This window comes from Schistocerca nitens, chromosome 3, assembly GCF_023898315.1.
Source record: "Schistocerca nitens isolate TAMUIC-IGC-003100 chromosome 3, iqSchNite1.1, whole genome shotgun sequence".
Classification (NCBI taxonomy): Eukaryota; Metazoa; Arthropoda; class Insecta; order Orthoptera; family Acrididae; genus Schistocerca; species Schistocerca nitens.
Window position 1 is genome coordinate 636531482 of NC_064616.1, and position 26669 is coordinate 636558150.

Genomic DNA, 26669 nt, shown 5'->3' on the forward strand with positions numbered 1-26669 from the left:
TAATCACGTGACATGAAGTGAATGCATTGTAATATTGGGTGGTGCAAACGATGTATATAAGAATGAACTAATAGTAGCAAACAGAGTGCTAAGAGATGCGCTACGTACAACAGAGGATCAAAAAGTTATTGTTGTAGGCATTCCACACAGACATGACCTTACTGAATCTTCTTGTGTGAACAGAGAAATCCAAAAAGCAAACAGGATGTATGAAAAGATCTGCAAGACCACTTCAAATGCTTTTTTCCTCAGTATTGACGATCTTGAAAGACAGCACTTCACAACACATGGTATGCATTTAAATAAATGGGGCAAATCGCTGCTCAGTCAAAAGATCAAAATGGTAGTGGATATTGTTTCTCCTAGATGTAAGAAAAGTGATACTATTCCACTACCACTGGTAAAGGACGCCTGCAAAGTATCTTCCCTACCATGTACTCCAGTTGCAGCAGTAACACAACATCAGGTATCACTGATTACAAAAGAATGTGCTGGGAGAGAGGAAGCTGTAACTACAGTTACAACAGGTAGAACACCTCATTCAGGAACTAAGATAACAGAAACAGCAAAAGTGGCAGCATATTCAGCAACAAGTGTACCAACAGGTCATCCAGCTGTCCATTCTGCAGCAACATTTGAACTACCTACAGTGGGAACCCAGCCACTTAGATCATGCCATGAACAAGAAGACGCAAAGAGACCTCCAAGAGTAGAAGCAGTATCAAGTGCAGCGGGCAAACGGAAAACTGTACCTCCGTTACGTCTAAATGATTTTTTAGTAGAAGGCAGCAAGGGGAAGAAGCCCATAAGATAAATAGTGCCAGAGATTTAATAGCCTCTCGGCAAAATAGTGCATCTGTAAAGAAAAACAGGTTTGATTTTATAATCTGTTATCTTAACATTGAAGGAGTAAGGGATAAAGAATTTATTGTCAATGACTTTGGATTAGAAAATAAGTTTGATATATTTTGTTTAAGTGAACACTGGGCTAGTGAGAGTGAACTTACATTTATTAAATTTGATAATTATATTCTAGCCAGTAGCTACTGCAGAACATTGCATTTAAGAGGTGGTGTGGCAATATATGTTAACAAGTCACTTAGCAGTACATTCAATAGATTAGATCTAGATTTTCTGTGCGATGAACAGAACTTTGAAGCTGCTGGTATAGTAATAGACAGTTTTAAGTTAGTTGTAATTTCCCTGTACAGGTCACCTAAGGGTATAACCAATGTATTTTTAGAAAAACTGGACCTGCTGTTACATGTACTTAAAGATACTAGATGGATACATTATGATATTGTGATAGGTGGAGATGTGAATGCTGAATTCGATGTCACAACACAAAAACGTACTGTCACTGAACTCCAAAACCTACTCAGACAGTGCAACTTACATTCAGTCAATAACAAACCTACAAGAGAACATGCATGTCTTGACAATATATTTGTAAATTTTAAAACAACAAAAGAATCATGTTTTGTGACAGTATTTCCATATTCTGATCATGATTCAGTATCTTTAAATTATACAAGTAGGTTCCCTCTTGATAAGAGTTATGTAAATAAGCTTGTCCCGGAAGTTGTGGTCACTAGACCAGTCACAGATGAGAAAATTGACAGGTTTCGTACATCCCTTGCTAACAGAGATTGGTTTGGCCTGTGTTATGATGAGACACATTATATTCTAAGCAATTATCTGCCAGCAAAGGTACTATTTGATAGGTTTCTCAAAGCATTTTTGGGACACTTTAATGACTGCATACCAATAAAGAAATGCAAAGTAACTGACAGAGTCATAAAATCAAAAGTTCCAAATAGACAAAATACATGGTATACAAAACAGCTGTCTACTATGAAAAATCAAGTTACGTTGTACAATATTTATAAAAATCTGAAAACCAACCATGCTAAACTAGCCTATGTTAGATCTAGGAATGAGTACAAAAAAGCAATTGTGGAGGCCAAACAAGCACACAATCTCAGAAGTATTGAGAAATCCACCAATAAGTGCAAAGCAGCATGGACTCTAATAAATAGTGTCGCCAAAGATAAAAGAAGTGACAAAATTAGTATCTCTCCCCAGGAATTTAATGACTTTTTTATTAAATCAGTTGAGGAAGTAGGAAGTGCTATAATTAAACCTGAAATCAGCTCATCACAGTTACTGTCAAAAAATATTGCTAGGTCATCAACAAACACAAGTACCTTCAATTTTTCTGAGGTCTCACCTGGTTTTGTGTTAAGAATAGTGAAGCAGTTAAAATCATCAGACAGTGTAGACATACGAGGTGTGGCTAGAAAAAAACCGGACTAGTACTGGTGAAACAATAAAACGAATGCAATAAGGCTGGAAGTCACGTGGCCTGTCACGTGACTCTCGCTCCGCCTACTGCTCGAGTTTCATCTGCCTCCTGCACTCAGTCTGCCCGTGGCGTCTGTTTTAAGTAGTTGATGTTTTGTCTGTGCGTCGGAAAATGTCGAGTGTACAGAAAGAACAGCGTGTTAACATCAAATTTTGTTTCAAACTAGGAAAATCTGCAAGTGAAACGTTTGTAATGTTACAACAAGTGTACGGCGATGATTGTTTATCGCGAACACAAGTGTTTGAGTGGTTTAAACGATTTAAAAATGGCCGCGAAGACACCAGTGATGACACTCACACTGGCAGACCATTGTCAGCAAAAACTGATGCAAACATTGAAAAAATCGGTAAACTTGTTCGACAAGATCGCCGTTTAACAATCAGAGCAGTGTCTGAGTTAACAGGAGTTGACAAGGAAAGTGTTAGGCAGATTCTTCATGAAAGTTTCAACATGAACAAAGTGTGTTCAAAAATGGTTCCAAAGTGTCTCACAATTGAACAGAAGGAACGCCGAAGAATGATTTGTTCTGACATCCTGAAAAACATTGAAAGTGATCCCACCTTCTTACAAAATGTTATTACTTGCGATGAATCGTGGTTTTTTACTTACGATCCCGAAACTAAACGCCAATCGATGCATTGGAAAACTCCTGGTTCTCCACGACAAAAAAAAGCACGAATGTCAAAATCAAAATTCAAGGCAATGATGATTGTTTTTTTTTTTTTACATCAAAGGGATTGTGCACATTGATTGGGTACCAGAGGGACAAACAGTGAATCAGCATTACTACATTAGCGTCCTGGCTACCCTACGTGAGCGAGTATGGAGAAAACGGAACGATTTGTGGAGAAAAAAGTCATGGATCCTTCATCAAGACAATGCTCCAGCTCACAGTGCATTGTCAGTGAAGACGTTTTTGGCAAAACACAACATTCCCATCTTAGATCATCCACCCTACTCACCTGATTTGGCCCCCTGTGACTTTTTTCTTTTCCCTAAAGTCAAGTCAGCTTTGAAAGGAACTAGATTTGAGGCTGTTGAAGCAGTAAAAGAAAAAGCGACGGAAGTAATGTATGGACTTACCGAAAATGATCTGCAGCATTGCTATGAACAGTGGAAAATTCGTATGGAGCGGTGTAGAGACCGAGGAGGAGAGTACATTGAAGGAGATAACATGAAATTGTAAATAATTGTAAATAAATGTTTTTTCCAGCATCAGTCCGGTTTTTTTCTAGCCGCACCTCGTATATGACCTGTCTTGTAACATGCTTAATAAAGTAATAGACTGTATAGTGTACCCCCTAACATATTGTATAAACAAGTGTATACTGGAGGGTTTTTTTCCCTCATGAGCTTAAACTGTCTAGGGTAGTTCCAGTACATAAAAAAGGAGATAAAAATTCTGTCTCAAGTTACAGGCCAATATCCATAGTCCCAGTTTTCTCAAAAGTTCTATGGCTGTGTGCGCCGCCTTATAGGCGGGTGACCTTGAAGGGGACTTAGCCGCTGAGCGAGGCTGCTGGGAGCCGCGGGCCCTAGTATTACTAGGCCCGCGGCGGGCTATAATCAAACTTCTGTGAATGGGTTGCGCAACTTCTGGCCGGTGATAAGCAGCGCTGGGGACTGGGCGCGCTTCCTGTTTCTGCGTCAGTCGACTGCAGGCAGCAGCACGCAGCACACAGCCATGCCGTACCGCCGTAGGAGATACTCTAGGAGGAGCAGAATGCCTGTTTACAAGACTGTTTTAAGTTTTGACGAGACACCAAACCCAACGTCTCAACAGGAGATATTAGCTGGGCCAATAACATTTGTTGGCTGTAAGATTACGTTTTCTTGTACTACAAATGAAGTAGTCACAGGCAATTCATGGATGTCTGTTGCTTTGGTGAGAGGTAGTGACAAGCCTTTACAAGGATTGGAGGCTTACTATGACAGAGACATTATCTGTTATAAAACATTTGCAATTGGTGTTGTTGGAGACAGAAATTATGGTACTTGTGTTGTTACAACGGATAAGCCATTCTGTTTGTATACAAGGAATAGAAGGAAGGTTAATACGAATGAAAGAGTTAATCTGTGGTGTAAAATAAGTGGAACTTTATCCAAATACATTGATGTACAAGGAGATGTAACTGTATATTATCATTCTTAATAAAGTTTTTAATTCCTTATCTCCCATGTTTTTCCTTATCTCCTTTTAAATTCCTTATCTATAAACAACATAGGATTAATAAGTGGATCACAGTATGGCTTTAGGAAAAACCTGTCAACCATTGATGCCATAGACAATGTTGTTAAATACATCCATCAAGTATTTGAAGATAAATGCTTTGCCCAAGTGACTTTTTGTGACCTAAGCAAAGCCTTTGACTGTGTAGAACATACACTACTACTCGAAAAAATGGACTTTTACGGTGTTAAAGGTAACAGCCTTAAGCTATTAAGATCATATTTACAAAACCGTAAGCAAGCCGTCTGTGTTGGGAAAGAAATGTCCAGTATAGAACAAGTTGAGGTAGGTGTTCCGCAGGGATCTGTGCTGGGTCCTTTCCTTTTCCTAATAATGATAAATGACCTGCCATCATTTATCAAATCCAGAACAGTACTCTATGCTGATGACACAACATTTCTGAACAGCAGTAATGATCTTAATAGCCTTAAAACATGTGTTACAGAGACAATTGAGCAAGCTTCACTCTGGTTTAAAGCAAATGGGTTCTTGCTTAATGAAAGCAAAACGCAGCAGATGGTATTTAGTTTAAAAGACAAGTTTCCATCAGATGATCCTAGTTGTGTTAAATTTTTTGGGGGTATATTTGGATGATAAACTTTCTTGGAATCCACATATTAAGTATATCAGCAGTAAATTGTCTAGGGTAATCTATTTATTAAGTCGATTAATGCACTGTGTACCTAAAAATTATGTTAGAGTATCTTACTACTCATTTTTCCAAAGCATCATATCCTATGGCATTATTTTATGGGGAAACTCCACTTGTGTGCATGATATACTATTGCTGCAAAAGAAAGCTATTAGGATAATTACAGGCTCACCATACAAGGCTCATTGTAAACCTTTGTTTACTCAACAAAAAATCATGACAGTAATAAACCTATATATTTATTATGTTTTAATCTACACAAAAAAGAACTTACCTAAAGTAAAACGCAGGGCAAATATACATTGTTACAGCACTAGGACAAACAGCTCTATCTATACGCCCTACCACAGACTGTCAAAATCAGTTAACAGTTATGAACTTATGGGCCACAAATTATATAACAAACTTCCACAAGGTATACAAAATTTACCAGAGCAACAATACAAACAAACACTTTATGACTGGTTGGTTGTAAACCCATTCTACAATGTAAAGGATTTCATGACCTGTGATATTAAACTGTAAAGTTCTTAACAATTCTGTCCTTCTATAGCATGTACTGTACTGTATTGTATTATATGTATGACTTTGTCTATTGCTGTAATGCCTTAAAGACAATAAAATTATTATTATTATTATTATTATTATTATGAATATGTAATAAAGCTCAACTGATTTACACCTGGATCTGAATAACAATGTGATTGACAGCTAAGTGTGGAAGAGGAATATACCAGTTGATTGTTACCCCCAAGCACAATATGGCTCCAGAAGCAGCTGCTTTATAGTTCCATATAGAGCATGTTCACCGAGAAAAAAAGGATATAAGAACAAATCACAACAATTATGTTGCAGACTGCAGTTTTAGTCCACAACTGACTAGTAATCAATAGCTGATGGAGCAGAGCAATAACAGCTGTGCAGAGAAGATAGGCATGACCAAACTTGTGCTCTGACTGGTTGTTGCTATGCTAGCTGTCCTATAAACAACTGGCTGTTAGTCAATTTGTTATTCTGATCCACGTTTAGAGACAGATGCCAGGGTAGAGAGAAAGCGAGAGAGAGAGAGAGAGTGAGAGAGAGACTCTTGTGGCCATGGTAGATCAAGTATTTCTACATGTAACTTGACTGTGAGTTCAGACCTTGTACTGGACACTGGCTTTATGGCTTTGTATTTGAGCCACAAAAAATGTGATACAAAATGTATTTCATTACATCAGAATGTGAGTACTAAACACAATGGACACTCCATATCTGAATTTATGGAGGTATTTAGCTTTTCAGTTATACCATCAACTTCGATTCAGGGAAAACCACATACACCTGAGACAATTTCTGAGGTACACAGGCTATCATGAACTGTAACAGTTAATAGATAGGCTACAGTGTAGCTAATAATTTTCCAGTTCAATGCTGTACAATAACAATATGAGCAGTTCTAGCAACCAGAACCATTTTTGTACTTTGGAGTACAGAAGCCACTACCCAGCTCAGGTAGCCTCCCAGGCTGCCTAACCCCAAATGTACTGAGCACATACGGGATACCATATGCAAGCATTTGAGCAAGCTAATACTAGTCTTCACAAGGTGGATGGTGGCTGAGCAGTCATGGATTAAGATGTCTCCTTAGTGCCTCAGACTCGATGCCATGACACATCACCACTGTCATTTTCCAAAAGCACCATGATCAAGCCTAGGTTGAGTGCATTAATAATTCTCTCCATAGAAAACAACATTATACAATGCACATCAAATTTCAATTAATAATTTATTGAGTTGTTTGGTCAAAGAAGGAAAGAAGAAAGGACTGTATGTATACTAATTGAGCATAGGTATGGTTGTTTATCTTGTACAGTTGACACTGATATAATTTAGACAATTAGTTTCATTTATAGTTACATTTCATAGAACAATTGTGTAAACTTTGTAATGGTTTGAATATGCTTGGAACATTTTAAATTCATATATAAATCCCCATTTGCATTATTTATGAGTCACCATTGTCATAGGGCATAGTGTAATGGAATAATGATGATTTTATGCTTGATTTCAAACAAGGGTATAAAATTTTCATGGCAGAATCATCAGTTTAACTGATATGTCTCACAAAACAAGAACCTTACCTGCTTCAAATGGTCCAAAATGCAACATTAACCTACATGTATCGAATAAAGAAATGGAAGATTTTATTTTTAAAAAATATGAAAACATAATGAATGAATGGGAAAAGACTCAACATGACACATTTCAACTCAACTCTAACGAGGGAGTTAGGATCAGATCAAATAAAATATAATCAAAAACAACAAATAATCTATCAACTGTTGTTGTTGTGGTCTTCAGTCCCGAGACTGGTTTGATGCAGCTCTCCATGCTACTCTATCCTGTGCAAGCTTCTTCATCTCCCAGTACCTACTGCAACCTACATCCTTCTGAATCTGCTTAGTGTGTTCATCTCTTGGTCTCCCTCTACGATTTTTACCCTCCACGCTGCCCTCCAATAGTAAATTGGTGATCCCTTGATGCCTCAGAACATGTCCTACCAACCGATCTATCAACTGTAGAACCAAATGAAATAAAAATGTCCAAATAACTACAGCAGAAATACTGACAGGGGAACATAACAGTAATAATGAATGAAATACATTTAAAAAACCACATACTGTAATACCTACAGACGACCAACAGTACAAAGTTTCTACAGATAAAACTTTGTGTGTTGTTGATGGGCATGCTCTCTGGCAAACTGTAGCCACCCAAACCATGACTATGTAGTCATGTGTGTGTATTTGTGTTTTTCCTGGCTCTCAATAATTATTTTTTGAAAAGCTAGAAAAGTTCTCAGTCTTGTTTATGAACCTGGTGGTGACCTAGCACCTCAGGTACTCAGTGAATTGTTACTTTCGCTTGTTAAATGATGTATATTCCACCAAGGACTTTCAATTACTATAGCTCTACTGAAATATATTTAGGTGAAAAGTATGAGAATTTGTATTTTGCTCAAAAATCAGTGAAACACATTTCCTATAATTTCACAATTACAAATGTTTTGCAACAATGGTCAGCAAAACGTGTAGTTATAGGGACTGGGTGACTTCCATAATAAACAATTGCTAATAAATTGTAAACTGTTGTTTTTATTTTGAAAGGTACTGTTGAAACATTCAGCAAACAGTAATGATATGTAAAAGAACTGCAACATGCAGAACTTTAGCTTTGGCTATGAATGCTTAGCATTTTCTAGTGATGTGAAAATGAGGTAAAAACAGAATGATATATATTACAAGACATAATCAGAAACTATTATAATTGAAAAGAAAATTTTTAAACAAATGAGACTGATGCATTCCTTAAAATTTGAATTCATGAAAACTGAACATGGCATACTTTACATATACGCTGTGTGTGAAATACTGGTTTAGTGCTTCAGTGGGAAACAGAAGAAGGAAATAATAAATTATATATAATCTACTGCATGAAACACTTAAGTAGGACCTTTATAGTACTGAATAAATAATGTTATATAATTTATTAAGTTAATGCTATATGTTTGTTCATACTGTGTACATTTTTCTGGTGAATTAAAATTATTATCTGAGAATACATTATTTGGGATACATGACTTCATGAGACAAACATGTTAAGTAATGTCATATTATATTTCTAAAGCTTTACCTCAATGAGGAAAATGGAGGACCTATAAAAATATATCATACAATTTTAACAATATGTAATACCCTAATAGTGAAAAAAATTAAAAATCAAATTCTGTTATAAAACTGAAAATCATGGACTTACAGAGTTGTAAGCACACAGACAAAGGCAATGAAAGAACTTTACACATACTGTCTTAGATTGCACTTTGCAGAAAATCGTGTACTGTTAAGTACAAGCATTTCAGTAAGTATCAATAAGTGATATCATTAATATCAGCTATCTCAAATGAATGTCATTTTCATGCTAAGACAGCCCATAGGCCTGTTAAATAGTATTATACAGATATATACACACAGTATATTATACTGAAAATTTCAGTCACCAGTTGGCAACTACTGATGTATCCTAACATTTATGTCACATTGTTACAACTTGTAACTGTAATATTATGCTAGTCAGTTAATGTCCATTTGATATTCATAATAAGAGTGGACTATTGCACATTTCTGTTATCACTCATCCAGAAGTTTATATGGTATTCATAGAAAAGGGAAGTAGGAACATCATACTGTAAATAGACACATTGTTCACAGTACCAGGCACTAAAAGAAAATTATTTTTAGCTGTCACAAAAAAATTCTCAGTTGACAAATCTATAACAATAGTTACCGCTCAATTCTGGTTATCTATAACAGTCTCTACTTAAATTCAAATCAATTATATGTCACAGAATGTACTGACACATAGACTGAAATCAATATCTGGCAGAGCTAACTGTATTCTTACATATAACTTTAACAATACATAAATATTAATGCAAAAAGTCTTCATAACAGTTAACACATTAAAAACATATTCTGAGCACTTTCAAAAACAGATACAGACTGAGGACATTTCCAAGCACATAAAATAAAGTTACTGCCATTTATCTGAAGGAAACCTAATGCAAAATGTTGTGCACATTATTATTAGGCATCAAAAACAGTTAAAGAAGTAGAATAAGTTCATAGCCTAACAAATTAACTCAGTACTTCACATAAATACAAATTCTCATGCTTTCTGCAGAAATAATGATAATTTCTTCATGAATATCAGTATTCATGTAGTATACGTCATACCATACAAATAAAAAAATGTAACTGAAATTCTGCTATTTCTTTGAAGATTCTCACCATCATTACCATTCCTGGTCAAATTACACATACTACTGCATTTAATATGTTTGGATTACATTCAAATCCAAATTTTCGTTGAAACAAATATTATTTGTATTAACTGATTCTGACTACACAATTTCAAACATTATAGATATTACATGTTGTTACATGTCATTTTCTCTTAATCACCACCATCACCATATCATCATCACACTCAGCAAAGACAGATTGGTAAATAAGCAGTCACTTATGTAAGTCAAGAATGTTCTACCATGTCTCTATGTAACCATATATAAGGTTGTTTTCAGAATTTCAGCAAAAAACTTACCAAATCAGATATACATCACTTGAAGAAATATGTGTAAATTTTCATATTAATGCTTGCGAAACTGTTTCAGCATACAAGTTAACTTTAGATCACACTATACACTGTCACATGGTAAATTATGAAACAAATTTCTTCTGAAGAGCAGTCTCAACAAGTCCCCAGCTGTCAGGTGTCCACAATCTAAATATTCTATCTGGCTGATATAACTGAATTTTTGATTTGTCTAACAATTTCTCATGCTTATATAACTTCTGTACCTTGACAATAACTTTCACATGACTCTATGCTATTTACAGTACTACATAAATAATCAAATGTAGAAGTTGCGCCTGCTCTGGACACAAATTGTTTGAATAAACATTTACGGTAATAGTGACTGTCCATTAAACTCTCCTCAGCACTACCCCAAAATTATTTGAGTAACACAAATATGAATCTCACTGTACTATTACTCACCTAGCTTGTCTTTGTACTATACATATTGTCTCCCATATTGTTTCATTTCATTTCAATGTAGACAGATGCAAATGATTTTGTGGCACACAAGTTTAAGCTGAATATAATTTTTGCAAAGCAACTGCATCCATGAAACTTCAATCACATATTGTAATTTTGATAAATTCTGTACCTTTAAATCATATTTTCCAATAAAATTTGAATAAAGATATATCACAATTCTCTGATCAATTCAATCTCCTCTCCAATTACCACATGAAATCTGTTATTACAGATAGTGTAAAAAAAAGAAAGAAAATTAAAAATTAAATACCTATTTGTATATCTGTGTAGTGATATAATTCTGAAAGTACAATGATGGTGTCAAAAATTAACAATATACAGTAAGACAATGACAATAATAATAATATAAATGTTACTACAAGACTATTGCTTTTAGCATAACAACACACATGTAGTATGACAGTCATCACAACTATCCGATTAACATTAATTTCTGTGTTTTTTGATGAACTGCACTCATTTTGACAGTGAAACAGAGCATGGTATCAACATACCTTGAACCTAAAACAATGCCTTTCAAAACTGCCTATATGGACACACACACACACACACACACACACACACACACACACACACACATGAAAGAGAGGGGCAGGGTGGAATAGGTGGGTGGCGGGTGTTGGGTTTGAAATTTCAGTTCACGTAACTGTCCAATCTACATCATTTATATTTTTAAAATAGTATCAAAAATTAATGCTAAAAACATAAATTTAAAAAAAAGTAAACATTCAGTTTGTCAAGGATGCTTCTCATTTCAAAAACTTTTGTTCCACAAATGAGTTCTGCTGTGAAGGAGATTTTCAACCAATATTTTTCCAGGTTACAAATGGATGAAAACAGTAGTTCATGTCTCACAACACAATTCTTCATTTCTGTTAATTTGTACTAAGTAAATTTCAATAACCTAAATCAATAACATATCAACACCCTCATCCACCATCCTTTCAATATTGTAGTTTTCAAACTGGACCTTCCTATCTACAAAATTCACTTTCAACTCTACAATAACTTTTTTTATACAAAATTTAATACCCACATCACACAAAAATTTTGTAAAAATGTACATCTGCTGGGGGTTATGAATTAATTAAATTGTAAAGAGCAGCCCCGCAGTAGTTTCAAGGGCAACAGGCTAGATAATTGACTGATCTGGCCTTGTAACTTTAGCCATAATGGACTTCCTATGTTATCACTGTCATGTAGCCGAAAGCAAGAGAAACTATAGCTGTAACATTTACTGGGGCGATACTGCTTTATTGTACAACATGAGTCAGAGAAATGACTCATACATCACATAATATTGTAAGGAGGTTAAAGAACTTTAAAAGATAAATAAATAAGTTGAAGTTAGATATAGTGGAGCACAGGATAGACTTGCACAGAGAGTTGTATCAAAACAGCCTACAGACTAGCAACAACAACATTGCACTGCTAATGCTCTACATACTGTGTGTAATCCTACTTTCAGATTTGCACTATCTACACAGTCTTTTCTCAAAACACAAGCAGTGCAGTGACTGGTATATGAAACACTGTGTAATAGTTCACAGATACTGTCAGATAAGTTTGTCACATATAAAAGTACAAGTTCTTGTAGCTTTGTTGTTCTTTCTTGCATAAAGCATTTTTCTTCTTTAAGGGGGGACATTGTACATGAAATTCATTGAAATTTGACATTTTCTGCTTTCTACTCTATAATGTACTTTGGACTTCCTGAACATTTTGGTATATAATACATTAAAATCAGACAACTGTGAGACCTTCAAATAATATTTTGAATGATGACGTGTGACTGTCAAATTTCGCAGCTATGCATACACTGCCACAGTTGAGCTGTCATATCTTGGGAACTACACAGTCTAAAAGGCTGTGAATTGCTTTGTTTTGTGCCTACTGCTATGTCTCAGAAGTTGGCATTATGAATAAACCTAAAAACCAAGTTGGGTAACACAAAACTGTCAGATAGCAAGACAATAAAATGTGCTGGAAGACTATCAGACAAAGTAGTTGATGAATTACAGGAATATTATGTGAAGGCCATTAGAGATAACTGTGACAATTTAGAGAAGATGAAATGAATTGTGTGGAGCACTGTCTTTCATCGAATATCAACTGGTGAAAAGTCATGTCATGCTTTGTGTCCACCTCCACCAAACACTTGGCGTAAATATAGGCAAGCTGAATTTTCTGGCACCCTGCATGAATTTACACATAAACATTCTCTTCCTTTGGCAGTAATGGAGGCAATCAAACCTATTTACAGATATTTGGCAAATCCTGATCTTGTTTACATGGGAAGACCCAGAATGTGAATGAGTCCTTCAGTAATGTTGTGTGGTGCAGTGTGCCAAAAAATGTATTTTTTTGGCCTTATGACTCTAAAGTTAGCAGTGTCTGATGCTGTAATAACTTTTAATGGTGGAAACTATGAAAAACTTAAGGTTCTGGAGAAATTAGGGTTGAGATTTGGACAGAACACAGCTTAAGGACTGCGGGGACTGGATGAGCTTCATGTACGTGAAGCAGAGTTAGCTGCTCAGCAAATGACAAAAGAAGCCAGAAAGAAAAGGAGGAAGCAAGCACTGGGCTGTTGTAACACTGAAGAAGACATAGACTGTGGGTCAGGGCAATTCTAATGCTTAAAAGATGCAGAAATGTAAGTCTGTATAAGAATTTGTAATTAAAAAAGTTTTAAGGCTCAATAACTATGAATTATATTTTATGCAATAAATGACCTATTTTCTAAAAAAGTACTGATGGTAGAGACATGAAATTTTCACAGCATGCCAAGTGTGAGATTCAACACATATGGAAGTAGAATAATTAAAATAGCCTAAGTTGTTTTGTTTTTATGTTCAGTTATTTGCAAAATTCTGTCAAAAAATTGAGTGTTTGAAAATAAAAGAAGATAACGTGCCCCACAGTACAATTTTAGTAATAATTCTAGTTCAGTGTATCTAGAAAGGCGCATTTAATAATTATGGAAAATTGTAAGTTGGTGTCTTAAAAGTTTCCAAGATAATGGGTCATAAAATTCAATAATTTAACATTGGCAGCATAGGACATGTCCCCTTAAAGAATATATAAGACTCAAATTTTAACTGTATACACAATGAAGATTCTTCTCACTCCTTCAAGTGCAAGTACCAACAATAAGTAAAAATTGTTTGTTTCACGTAAGAAATCAGTCTAATAAGAGTTCCATGAAAATTTGTGAAGCCTCCATGACTGCAGTAGGAAAACCTTTAGAGAGTGATATTTTCTGAATTTTAAAAGTAAAGAAAATATGCACTGAGAGAATTGCTGAATTTGCTAATAAAAGGTAAATTAACAGCATAATGATCAACATTATGGCAGAAAAGAAGAAGAACAAGAAGAAGAAGAAGAAGAAGAAGATTATGATAATATTACTGAGGAAGGAAAGTAAATAAAACTGTTTATTTGTCATCTATGAATAAGACACATCAACAACAGCCCCTACATACAACTATAAGCACATAGGAAAGTCCAGGTTGTAAACAAACACATTTCACATTTTTCCTTGATTTGTCTGAAAATTTTGATGGTCCCAATTAATATTTACACAGAGATATTTTCCTTTATTTTCTTCTTCAATCTATGCTTACTTAAAGGGTACATTATTGTTTACCAACACTTCCATATATCTTGAATAATTGGAGTTTTCAGTAAACATCCAACCTTAGGTTCATTCAGTATATGAGCTTACATCACAACCAACAGCCACATTGTTCTGAAATGTGACCCTTATATCCATGTATCATAACAACTGATGTCACAAAAAGAAACCTATGGTTTGTTTTTCTATACTGAAAACACCACTAGCATTTAAGACAATTATTCAATTTCCAAAATTTCACTTCAATTGTGTAAATGTCTGTAATCCAGACTATGAGATGCAATTTATCAAAGAATCACATATTAACTGGTGAAACATTGTAAAACAAAGATATAATGAAAGTGTTAAACAAAGTTTCAGTGATACTGTCAGAAAATTTCAGCACCACTTCTTATGTAACTAGATTAAAGGATCAACAAGAAGTAGATCATTATGTACTGTTTACTGCTTACATCTAAAAAAGATGATGATAATAATAATAATAATAAGATTAATAACAATAATTATAACAACAATAACAATTCAGTCTTTTAGGAATCACCATACCACACTGATGGTATGCTTTTATATTTACTTAAAGATGACATTAACCTATAACAAAGTTCTCAGCTCTCCAAAAAAACTTTGCTGCAGCAGAAGTCAGAAATAGCTATTTTTTTGACAAAAAAGATCTTCTGCTGCAGTTATGCACAACAAAATTTTTAAGTGGCAGATAAAATTAATTAAAATATCAATTCAATGTCAGGATACAGGTGCAACAAAGTCATTATTCTCAAAACTGCTAGGATCTCACAAACTCTTCAGATGATTATACTTACAAGACGGCGTATTGTATCTCACAGCAAACATATGTTGAAGAAAGTAAAAATATTGTCAGAAATGTTATTCAATTTCGTAGCACTATTCTTTTGATTGTCCTGTTTCTGGTGTCTTTTACAACTGTTCAAGAGAAAGATGAATATTTTAAATCTGGGGAACAACAAGGGACACAAAGTTCTCCTCACTGTAAAACCTTCCCATGTTATTAAAATTGTCATTAGTTGCATGTCTACAATTGATGCAAGCACCATAAAACATATTTCCAACACCACAAAACACTATCATTCACAATTTTAGTTAACTACAAATTCACAGCACAATATTTATACACTATCACTTCTGTCTGCTTCATTACATTATAATACATCTTGCTTCTCCAGAGTTAACTTTGAGAAGTTACTCATCTGGCATGAGTCACAGTCAATAACATATTGATGCTTGTCCACACACACAATGTTATGTTTTGTAAAAGTGTCTCCCACAAAAAGTTAAACAGTTTTCAGAGTTATTAGTAGTCAGGGTTATGACAATTCAGACCATTCTGCTGAGAACCACTGTTTCAAGCAAGCACTTAACACTTTCCAAAAATCCTAAAAACTGCACATGGTTATATATTTGCACCACTGGTTCCTGGTGTTGGAGTTGGTGTGTCCATAAGTGTAAGAGGTTGGTCCATGTGCTCACAGTGTATGAGGCATTGTGGATATGATACTGCACATGCATGGCCTGATCTGCCACTTGTAAGTGGTTGTCCTTCCTCCCACACATCTCTTGTAGGGTCATACACCTCCACAATATTTAGGAATGCTGTGCCATCATAGCCACCTGTAAAATATCAGATACCACATTTGTAAATCACTTGTAAATCAACTTCTTAAGAACACATTTTTTGAATACAGACACTAAAAATAATGTAACAAAGAACTACCTTTACAACAAGGCATTGCAAGATCTTTTGTATTTTATTGTTTCTAAGGAATTGAAAAACTTTTTGGTTGGTAGCAGAAGTAGCATTTGCACTGTTCTTTGAAGCAATCAAAATGACACTTCTACTAAGTTTATTGTAGTGACAATCTTTAATTTAATTTTTCAGGTTCTGTGACAATTTGGTGCCTAAGGTACTCCATCAGGAAATGAGTCACTATGTCATTCACAGAAGACTGATGTCAAAATTTATAAACCAACAAAGAACACTATAAAAATTAATAAAAACACAAGAATTATTTACAAAAGTATCTGCAATAAATAATGTATTATACCACAAGACTCTAAGCTACTGTGATGAACAGCTGTACAGAAAAAAAAGGAGAGTACCACAAGAAAGCACTTCAACTTGTTAGATTCCAAAATTTGGGCTTGTTACTCAAATTTTTCAGTTCTGTAGAAAACATATCAAAAATTAATTCTGCATAATATGTCATAATACCACAATTTTTACATTCATACTGGACCTTGTAGTTTTTGGGATGAAGAGACCGCTGGTTAACTTGGGTATGAATTTGGACAATGTGTTCCTTACTTTGTACATAATATAAAGTTAGTTTCACCACCATTATGAAGGTGTGTAATGGATTTATGATGAAGATAACATGGTGTCACATATAAAATTTATCTTCTAATACCTGAGTGGAGGTTTGTGGGCACCACTATTATAATTATTGTACAATCTTCATTTGACAGGAAGGATGGAGAAGCAATAACAACTTTTAGCTGGATCTGCTGAGATATGATGCATAAAGAAATACACTTCTGAAACACCTGCCACAGTTTCCTGCAAGGAGAGCCAGTCTCACATGGAGTGGATACAATATATACAAATCTATGGACTCAGTTCCCTAGTAAAGAGGTGGATTACCAAAATGTTTGTTGGAAGATAAAAACTTAACACACGAGATCCCACAACCATAGTTATTGGAAAAATGTGGGGAAGGGGACAGAAGAGGGGCCACAGCTTGTCTCACCCTCCCCCTAACCTCTCCCTTGGGAGGAGTGGCAGGAGAGGGAGGGTGGGGGGGAGGAGGAGGGGAGAGGGCTGGCAGTATCTCGAGTACAGAGTTTTTATCTCTACAGAATCACGTATGACTAATAATGAATGAATCATCTCCAATTCTCTAGGACATAATATGTGTCAACTGTAAAATGTTATTCTCATGGCATGACACATTTCAAAACTGACCAACTCATTTGCATCAAAACTGGAAGTTTTAGAATTTTGTAAATGGCAACCTCACCTGCCAAAAAAATTTTGGTGCATGTCGATGGCCTTTACTAACATCACAAAATTGTCCTTAATTACATGCAAATTATTATACAAAGAATTAAATTTTCAGGATACAGTTTTACCTTTTACTACAAAACTAACACCATGACTTACCCATAGCATAAAGTTTTCCATCCAAAGCAGTGACACTTAGAGCAGAGCGAGCAATTCTTATACTTGCAACAAATTGCCAGATATCACGTTCTGTGTCATAGCGCTCTACTGAATTTACCTGTCGCTGTCCATCATAACCTCCCACAACATAAATGTACTGATTGAGTGCAGCCACACCTACAATAAAATACAAAAATTTACAAATACAAAAGGTATACTTTACCTAAGATGTAATAAAACACACCAAAACATACAACACCTCACAACATTTAACTGCATAAATATCAAAATTTCAAATTTGTGGCAAACATAACCTAATGAAACCAAAATCACTCTACAACTACACTCCTGGAAATTGAAATAAGAACACCATGAATTCATTGTCCCAGGAAGGGGAAACTTTATTGACACATTCCTGGGGTCAGATACATCACATGATCACACTGACAGAACCACAGGCACATAGACACAGGCAACAGAGCATGCACAATGTCGGCACTAGTACAGTGTATATCCACCTTTCGCAGCAATGCAGGCTGCTATTCTCCCATGGAGACGATCGTAGAGATGCTGGATGTAGTCCTGTGGAACGGCTTGCCATGCCATTTCCACCTGGCGCCTCAGTTGGACCAGCGTTCGTGCTGGACGTGCAGACCGCGTGAGACGACGCTTCATCCAGTCCCAAACATGCTCAATGGGGGACAGATCCGGAGATCTTGCTGGCCAGGGTAGTTGACTGACACCTTCTAGAGCACGTTGGGTGGCACGGGATACATGCGGACATGCATTGTCCTGTTGGAACAGCAAGTTCCCTTGCCGGTCTAGGAATGGTAGAACGATGGGTTCGATGACGGTTTGGATGTACCGTGCACTATTCAGTGTCCCCTCGACGATCACCAGTGGTGTACGGCCAGTGTAGGAGATCGCTCCCCACACCATGATGCCGGGTGTTGGCCCTGTGTGCCTCGGTCGTATGCAGTCCTGATTGTGGCGCTCACCTGCATGGTGCCAAACACGCATACGACCATCATTGGCACCAAGGCAGAAGCGACTCTCATCGCTGAAGATGACACGTCTCCATTCGTCCCTCCATTCACGCCTGTTGCGACACCACTGGAGGCGGGCTGCACAATGTTGGGGCGTGAGCGGAAGACGGCCTAACGGTGTGCGGGACCGTAGCCCAGCTTCATGGAGACGGTTGCGAATGGTCCTCGCCGATACCCCAGGAGCAACAGTGTCCCTAATTTGCTGGGAAGTGGCGGTGCGGTCCCCTACAGCACTGCGTAGGATCCTACGGTCTTGGCGTGCATCCGTGCATCGCTGCGGTCCGGTCCCAGGTCGACGGGCACGTGCACCTTCCGCCGACCACTGGCGACAACATCGATGTACTGTGGAGACCTCACGCCCCACGTGTTGAGCAATTTGGTGGTACGTCCACCCGGCCTCCCACATGCCCACTATACGCCCTCGCTCAAAGTCCGTCAACTGCACATACGGTTCACGTCCACGCTGTCGCGGCATGCTACCAGTGTTAAAGACTGCGATGGAGCTCCGTATGCCACGGCAAACTGGCTGGCACTGACGGCGGCGGTGCACAAATGCTGCGCAGCTAGCGCCATTCGACGGCCAACACCGCGGTTCCTGGTGTGTCCGCTGTGCCGTGCGTGTGATCATTGCTTGTACAGCCCTCTCGCAGTGTCCGGAGCAAGTATGGTGGGTCTGACACACCGGTGTCAATGTGTTATTTTTTCCATTTCCAGGAGTGTAGTTACTCAAATATTCAGTTTTGCAGTAAGTCATAAATGAAGACTCCATTAGTACAGGCACACACAGTTTAGCCTACACACAGTTGATTTCTTTTATCACTATACACTGTAGGACAAAAAAAAGTGAAGCACCCGCAAGACACGGTTGTACACACCGTACACACCCACAGTATCAACAGGTATGTAAATGATAAAGAGTTGCAATTCTCTGTGACAGGTTGGACAGCCATCAGAGTGCAAGTGTATTAGTGTTGTCCATCTTCAATTTTGTTACCAGACCTGGATAGGAATATAAGAGGCACGAACAGTATCAAATATTAAGTGATCACTGTGAAGGACACAGATGCCACATACTAATGTGAGACAGCTTTATAAGCACCTGACCTGTTAGGGGTCTCCAATTGGTTGGCTGGTTGAATCATGTAACGCCCTGATTTATGGGGAATTCAGAATTGATGGTAGCCCAGTGTTGAGCAGTGCACTGACATGAGAGCAGGCATATGCACTGTCAAGGATCCAGTTTACCACGTCTGACCACCACAAGGGATGATCACTGTGTTGTGCACCAAGCACTTCTTAACACATACATAATTTGTGCCTGCCAGACCGAGCGAGGTGGCGCAGTGGTTAGCACACTGGACTCGCATTCGGGAGGACGACGGTTCAATCCCGTCTCCAGCCATCCTGATTTGGGTTTTCCGTGATTTCTCTAAATCGTTTCAGGAAAATGCCGGGATGGTTCCTTTGAAAGGGCACGCCCGATTTCCTTCCCCATCCTTCCCTAACCCGAGCTTGCGCTCCGTCTCTATGACCTCGTAGTCGACGGGACGTTAAACAACACTAACCTAACTTAACCTGTGCCTGCCACATGAGAGCAAGTAATGAACTCCTGCAACAGTCTGGATCATCCTGCACCATTGGTTGGAGACTAGCAGCAGCCACACTACGGTATTACCATCCTGCATGCAGATTGCGATTAACATCACAACTTAAATACCTGTGTTTGGAGTTGCACCACGACCAGCAATCACGGACTGCTGGTGAATGGCATCGCGCCATGTTCAGCGATGAATCACAGTTCTGGACTACCCCAAATAATCATTGTCAGTAAGGGGGGAGGGGTCCCATTCTTCCAATTGACTTCAGGTCATCACTGTTAGTGATTGAGGGAAGTCTTTTAGAGCACAATGGTATGTTACACATATCCTGCATACTTATGTGTTATCTCTCTTGTGACAGTACCATTGTACCATTTTTCAACAGGACAATGCTCTCTCTCTCTCTCTCTCTCTCTCTCTCTCTCTCTCTCTCTCTGACACACACAATCTATCAACTATCTGAGTGGTGCTAAGGTACTCCCATCACCAATAAGATCACCAGATCTGTTCCCAATATAACCTGTGTGGGACCACTTAGGATGTCAAGTCCATCCCAGTGCCAGTATTATGGATACCAAACACAGTTACAACTGTTGTGGGGTAGCTTGCCTCAGGAGAAGATACAGTATTATGACACCCTTTCCAACCAAATCAGTGCATCCATCCATTCCATAGGAGGCGCAATATCATACTAATAAGTGTGCACATACTGGCAATTTCTCTGTAAATTTGACTCAATATTTGCTGAAATAACATCATATACATTTTCAAACTGTAAAACTGTATTTTATTTCATTTCCTCACCCCTTCTGAGTGAGTCACTTTTTTGTCAGGCCATCTATTAGACAAGCAGAGAACATTTTAATTCAAAAGATTTTCCAAGTTATCTGTGATGCCGCAACATTTAGCTTATCTCACAAGGGACCTCTTCTTCCTTTATTTTTCTTTGGCATATATTCTACTTAGGTCCTTGCAAGGTCAATAGCATTCTGTAAATCCCAACCATGTTTTCACTTCTGTCTATGTTCCTTAACTGATCTATTGCAGTTAAGTTTCTCTTTTATGTACTTTCACAATATTTCTTCCAATGTGTCATCAGTTTCTACTTCCCTATCATTCTTGTTCAATAAATGGCTAATATGTATGCCCACCTGCAGCTCTGAAAATTTTAGCTTACATCTGTATCTCTCTCTCTCTCTCTCTCTCTAAGCACTAGCACCACCACATAACAAAGATTCAACCAACGCCATAAGTTACTGATAGTGAAAATTACCAAGCACTGGCTGAAGTAGTATTAACTCTGTCTCTCTGTTTTTTGACAAGAGAGAGAGAGAGCAGGATTCCACACAGAGTTTGAGCAAAAACCTCCATCTCTATTTACAAAGTTACTCGATAATTTAATTTCAACTGCTTCCTTAATAACACTATCCCAATAGCTGAAATTGCATTCTACAGTCTCTACATTGTTATATTCTGTAGGATGACCAGTGCTAAGACAATGTTCTGCAATAGCCGATTTGCTAAACTGCTGTAAGCACCTGTGATACTCATGCACAGTACATCAGTCCTCCACTGGCCTGATAGTCTGATCAATATATGACATGCCACATTTGCAAGGAATGTGACAGACACTCACCTTATGCAAACCAAGACCATCCTTAATGGAACCTAAAAGGACCCTAAGATGGAAGACAGAAAACACATTTCACATCATATTTCTGCAAAATATGACAAATACTGTTGGAAATGCTCCATGCATAAGGGTGATAAAGAGTGGAGCCACTCCTGTTCCTTGTTTATATAAATGATATGCCCTCTAGTATTACAGGTGATTCTAAAATATTTCTGTTTGATGATGACACTAGCTTTGTAGTAAAGGAAGTCAGGCACAATGTTGGCACTGTTTCAAATAGTACAGTTCAAGACATATGTTCATGGCTTGTAGAAAGTAAACTAAGGCTAAATCTCAGTAAGACTCAGTTTTCACAGTTTCTAACACACAATTCAACAAAACCTGTCATTTTAATTTCACACAATGTGCATATGATTAATGAAATTGAACGATTCAAATTTCTAGTTGCTCAGATAGACAGTAAATTGTTGTGAAAAGCCCACATTCAGGATCTTGTTCAAAGACTTAATGCTGCCATTTTTACTATTAGAACAGAATCTGAAGTAAGTTATAGTTCAACATGAAAATTAGTCTACTTTGCTTATTTTTATTCACTTATTGTGTATGGTATTATATTTTAGGGTAGATCTTCCCATTCTCAAAGGGAATTTTTGGCTCAGAAATGGGTGGTTGAGGCAATAAGTGGCATAAGTTCGCGAACCTCTTGTAGACCCCTGTTCATCAGTCTGAGTATTCCAACACTGGCCTCTCAATATATATATTCTTTATTGTCATTTCTTGTTAACAATATCAGCTTATTCCAAGAATTAACAGCTTTCATTCAGTTAACACTAGACAGAAATCCAATATGCATTTGGATCGCACTTCCTTGACTGTCATGCAGAAAGGTGTGCAATATACTGCTGCATCCATTTTCAATAGCTACCACAAGAATTCAAAAATCTTAACACTTTCAAATCCAAACTAAAGAGTTTCCTCATGGGTCACTTCTTCTATTCTGTTGAGGAGTTCCTTGAAAAAATAAGCTGATTGCACTTACATAAACTTATAGCTTGTTATTTTTTTGGATCCATAAACATTTTATTTTATCTCTTATTACATTTCTGTTGTAATTTTATGTACTGACACATTCCATGACCTTGGAGATTTGCTCCTCAATTTGGTCCTATGGTACTAAATGTGTGAAATAAAATAACATAAAAAAATAAAAATGACTCTGAAATTCTAGCAAGTTTTGATATGATCTCTCTCTTCACTCACATTCCTTTGTCTGATTCATTACAGCTAATTGAGGAATGCTTGGTATTGAATTAACAAACCTGTTTCAACATGTGTTGACTTCCACTTACTTTTTATTCAATGACCAGTACTTTGAGCAGACGGATGGAGTTTCCATGGGAAGCACATTGTCATATAGTATTGCAAATTTGTTTATGGACAACTTTGAGGAATGCGCCAAGGAATCAGCAGCTTTGAAACATGCATATTTTTCAGATATGTAGACAATACTTTTGTCATTTGGCCTCATGGCAATGAGAATTTGAATGGCATCTCAAAACACCTGCTTCAGTCCACCCACATATTTGTTTCATGATGGAGGTGGAACTGAATGGCTGTCCTCACTTCCTTGATGTGTTGTTCTGGAGGAAGGCTGATGGTATGTTGGGACATGCTGGCTATAGGAAGCCTACACTCAATGATTTGTATCTATGAGCTGATATTTGTCACCATTAGGCTCAGCATGAAGGGGTACTTTGTATATTGGCTCACAGGGTCCACGCAGTTTCAGACTCTGAGAGTTTGTTGGCAGAGTTAACCCCTGTTGTGGACACCTTTCATCAGAATGGGTATTGTGAAAGACAGATCAGATGTTCATTGTGCTGCTGACTGATGATGCACTGTGTGAGCGATGGTAATACCAAGTTGGCATCATGGTCTCCTGCCTTTCTGCCTTACACAAGAAGTGTTTCCAACAAGATTGATTGTATTTTGCGGAAATATGATATGAAATGTGTTTTCTCACTTTCATCTAAGATTAAAGTCATTTTAAGTTCTGTTAAGGATGAGCTTGGTTTGCATAAAGTGGATGTCTATTGTATTCCTTGCAAGTGTGAAATGTCATATATTGATCAGACTATTAGGACCATGGAGGGCTAGTGTACTGAGCATAAGTGTCACACCATGCTTACAGTAGTCAAGAAAATTGGCTATTGTAGAACATTCTCTTAGCAGCAGTCATCCTGTGGAACATAACAATGCAGAGATTCTGGCATGCACTTTCAACTATTGGGATAGTGTTATTATAGAAGCAGTTGAAATTAAATTATCAAGTAACCTTATAAATAGAGATGGAGATTTTTGCTTAAATTCTGTGTGGAATCCTGCTCTCTCTCCTTCATCAAAAAACAGAGGGACAGAGTTAATGTTACCTGACATATTGTTTAGTAATTTCCACTGTTGATAAGTTCTGGCATTAGTCAAATTCAGTTGTGTGGTGGTGCTAGCATTTCTAGTGTGTGTGTGTGTGTGTGTGTGTGTGTGTGTGTGTGTGTGTGTGTGTGTGTGTGTGTGTGTGTGTGTGTTTGTGTTTTTCAGCATTTCATCATTCCCAAATTGCTCTGCAAATCAAGGTTTTCCATTGTACAGGGCTTACTTGCTGCATCTTTGCCTTGAAAATGACAGGGTGATCACCAGTCGAAATATCAGTGATTGTTGACGATGACATCCAGTTGCATTCTTGTAAGTTATTTGAACATTGTATGTGTTGGGAGAACTTGGATCTCACAATCAACTTTGATTTGGGTATCATACAAAATTAATCTTCATTTCTTACATATTATTTTACTTTGGCATTTTATTAGAAGAAAAAACACCTTCAAAATCAGTTAGGTGAAGGTAAAGTTCCATGTTCTGGTCCTAGATGAGCCAATCTTCCCTGATCAATCACTGTGTCATCCTCTGCCAATGGAATCATCGGTTGTGCTATGGAGAGGCACATTGTCAACACACTGCTCTTCCAGACATTGCAAGGTCTCTTGACCTGTTAACCATTACTGATCTGTTGAGTAGCTCCTCACTTCATATCAGGAGGCTGAGTGTACCCCATACCAGTCCTTCTACTATGGAAAAAATCCCTGCCAGTAATGGGAATCAAACCCGGGGAACCCAATATTGCAGCAAGCCATGCTGACCACTCAGCTACAGAGATGGACTCAAAACCAATTACTTGTCACCATTTACTGCCATATATTACATGAATGCACACATACATACTCACAAAGATAAAAATTCTATGCTGAATGCCACAAGACTTTTATTAATAATGCCATACCTGCACCACTGCGACTGACATTAAGAGGTGCCACCATAGTCCATTCATCATTCTCTGGATGATAACATTCAACACTACTCTGCCTGGTTTTGCCATCATAACCTCCTATAGCATACAGTAACCTGTTGACAACAGCTACAGCAACTCCTAATCGTTTCACATGCATTGGCTTCACATTTGTCCATGTGTCTTCATCAGGGTCAAACCTAAAAAATACAGATTTCAATTTAACAACAAAAACAATCAATTTTGACAAAATAATTTAATTGGATGGATAAAAAATCTACTCAACAAGCAGCGGCAGAACACACACATAAAATAAGGTTATAATTAGGTAAGCTTTCGGAGCAGTGACTTGATCTTCGCCGGCCGGAGTGGCCGAGCAGTTCTAGGTGCTACCGTCTGGAACCGCGCGACCGCTATGGTCACAGGTTCGAATCCTGCCTCTGGCATGGATGTGTGTGATGTCCTTAGGTTGGTTAGGTTTAAGTAGTTCTAAGTTCTAGGGGACTGATGACCTCAGACATTAAGTCCCATAGTGCTCAGAGTCACTTGAGCCATTTGAACTTGATCTTCAGACAGAAAGGTTGAAGGGGAAGGAAGATGAGTGAAGGAAAAGGAGTGGAGATATCTAGGAAAAAGGGTTAGATTTTGGGAAAGTTACCCAGAACAGTGGGTCAGGGGAGACTTGCCGCATGGGATGAGAAGGAATGACTGTTTGGGATTGCATTGTTTGAGATTTGAAAACCTGAGAGCTTAAAGGTGCAAGACAGAATAATATTAAAGACAGAGATTACTACTTAAACATCATGCAGGAGTTAATAAGAGTGAAAAGCTAAGTGCATTGTACATAACAGAGGTGGCAGGGGGCAGTAAAAAATAGACATTTAAAACAATGAAAGATGTAGAAAACTAAAACAAAGCGAAGAAAAGAGTAGTTGTTGTGAAGAAATGCGGAGGTGGAAGAAATTAATGTAAATTAAGGCCAGGTGGGTGGCGAGAACCAAGGACATGTTGTAGTGATAGTTCCCACCTGCGGATGATGATGATGATGTGATGATGATGATGATGTCTGGTTTGTGGGGCACTCAACTGCACGGCTATCAGCACCCGTACAAATTCCTAATCTGCACACAGTCCAATCTAGCCACTTCCACAAAATGATGATGGAATGATGAGGATAACACAAAGACCCAGTCTCCGGGCAGAGAAAATCCCCAACCTGGTCAGGAATTGAACCCGGGACCCCGTGATCCAGAGGTAGCAACGCCAGCCACTAGACCACGAGCTGCGGACCCCATCTGTGGAGTTCTGAGAAACTGG

General features: G+C 37.6%; 1 protein-coding gene across 1 annotated transcript in view; it reads right to left on the reverse strand.

Moving 5' to 3' along the window:
* Positions 1-15257: 15257 nt before the first annotated feature.
* LOC126249690 (kelch-like ECH-associated protein 1B) overlaps positions 15258-26669 on the reverse strand; it is a 461976-nt gene continuing 450564 nt past the window's right edge. The window contains exons 11-13 of the mRNA XM_049951369.1: positions 25347-25552; positions 17739-17915; positions 15258-16189 (exon numbers count right to left, since the gene is read on the reverse strand). Of these exons, the coding sequence (XP_049807326.1) occupies positions 15972-16189; positions 17739-17915; positions 25347-25552 (601 nt within the window). The 3' untranslated portion in view covers positions 15258-15971. The remainder of the gene's footprint in view (positions 16190-17738; positions 17916-25346; positions 25553-26669) is intronic.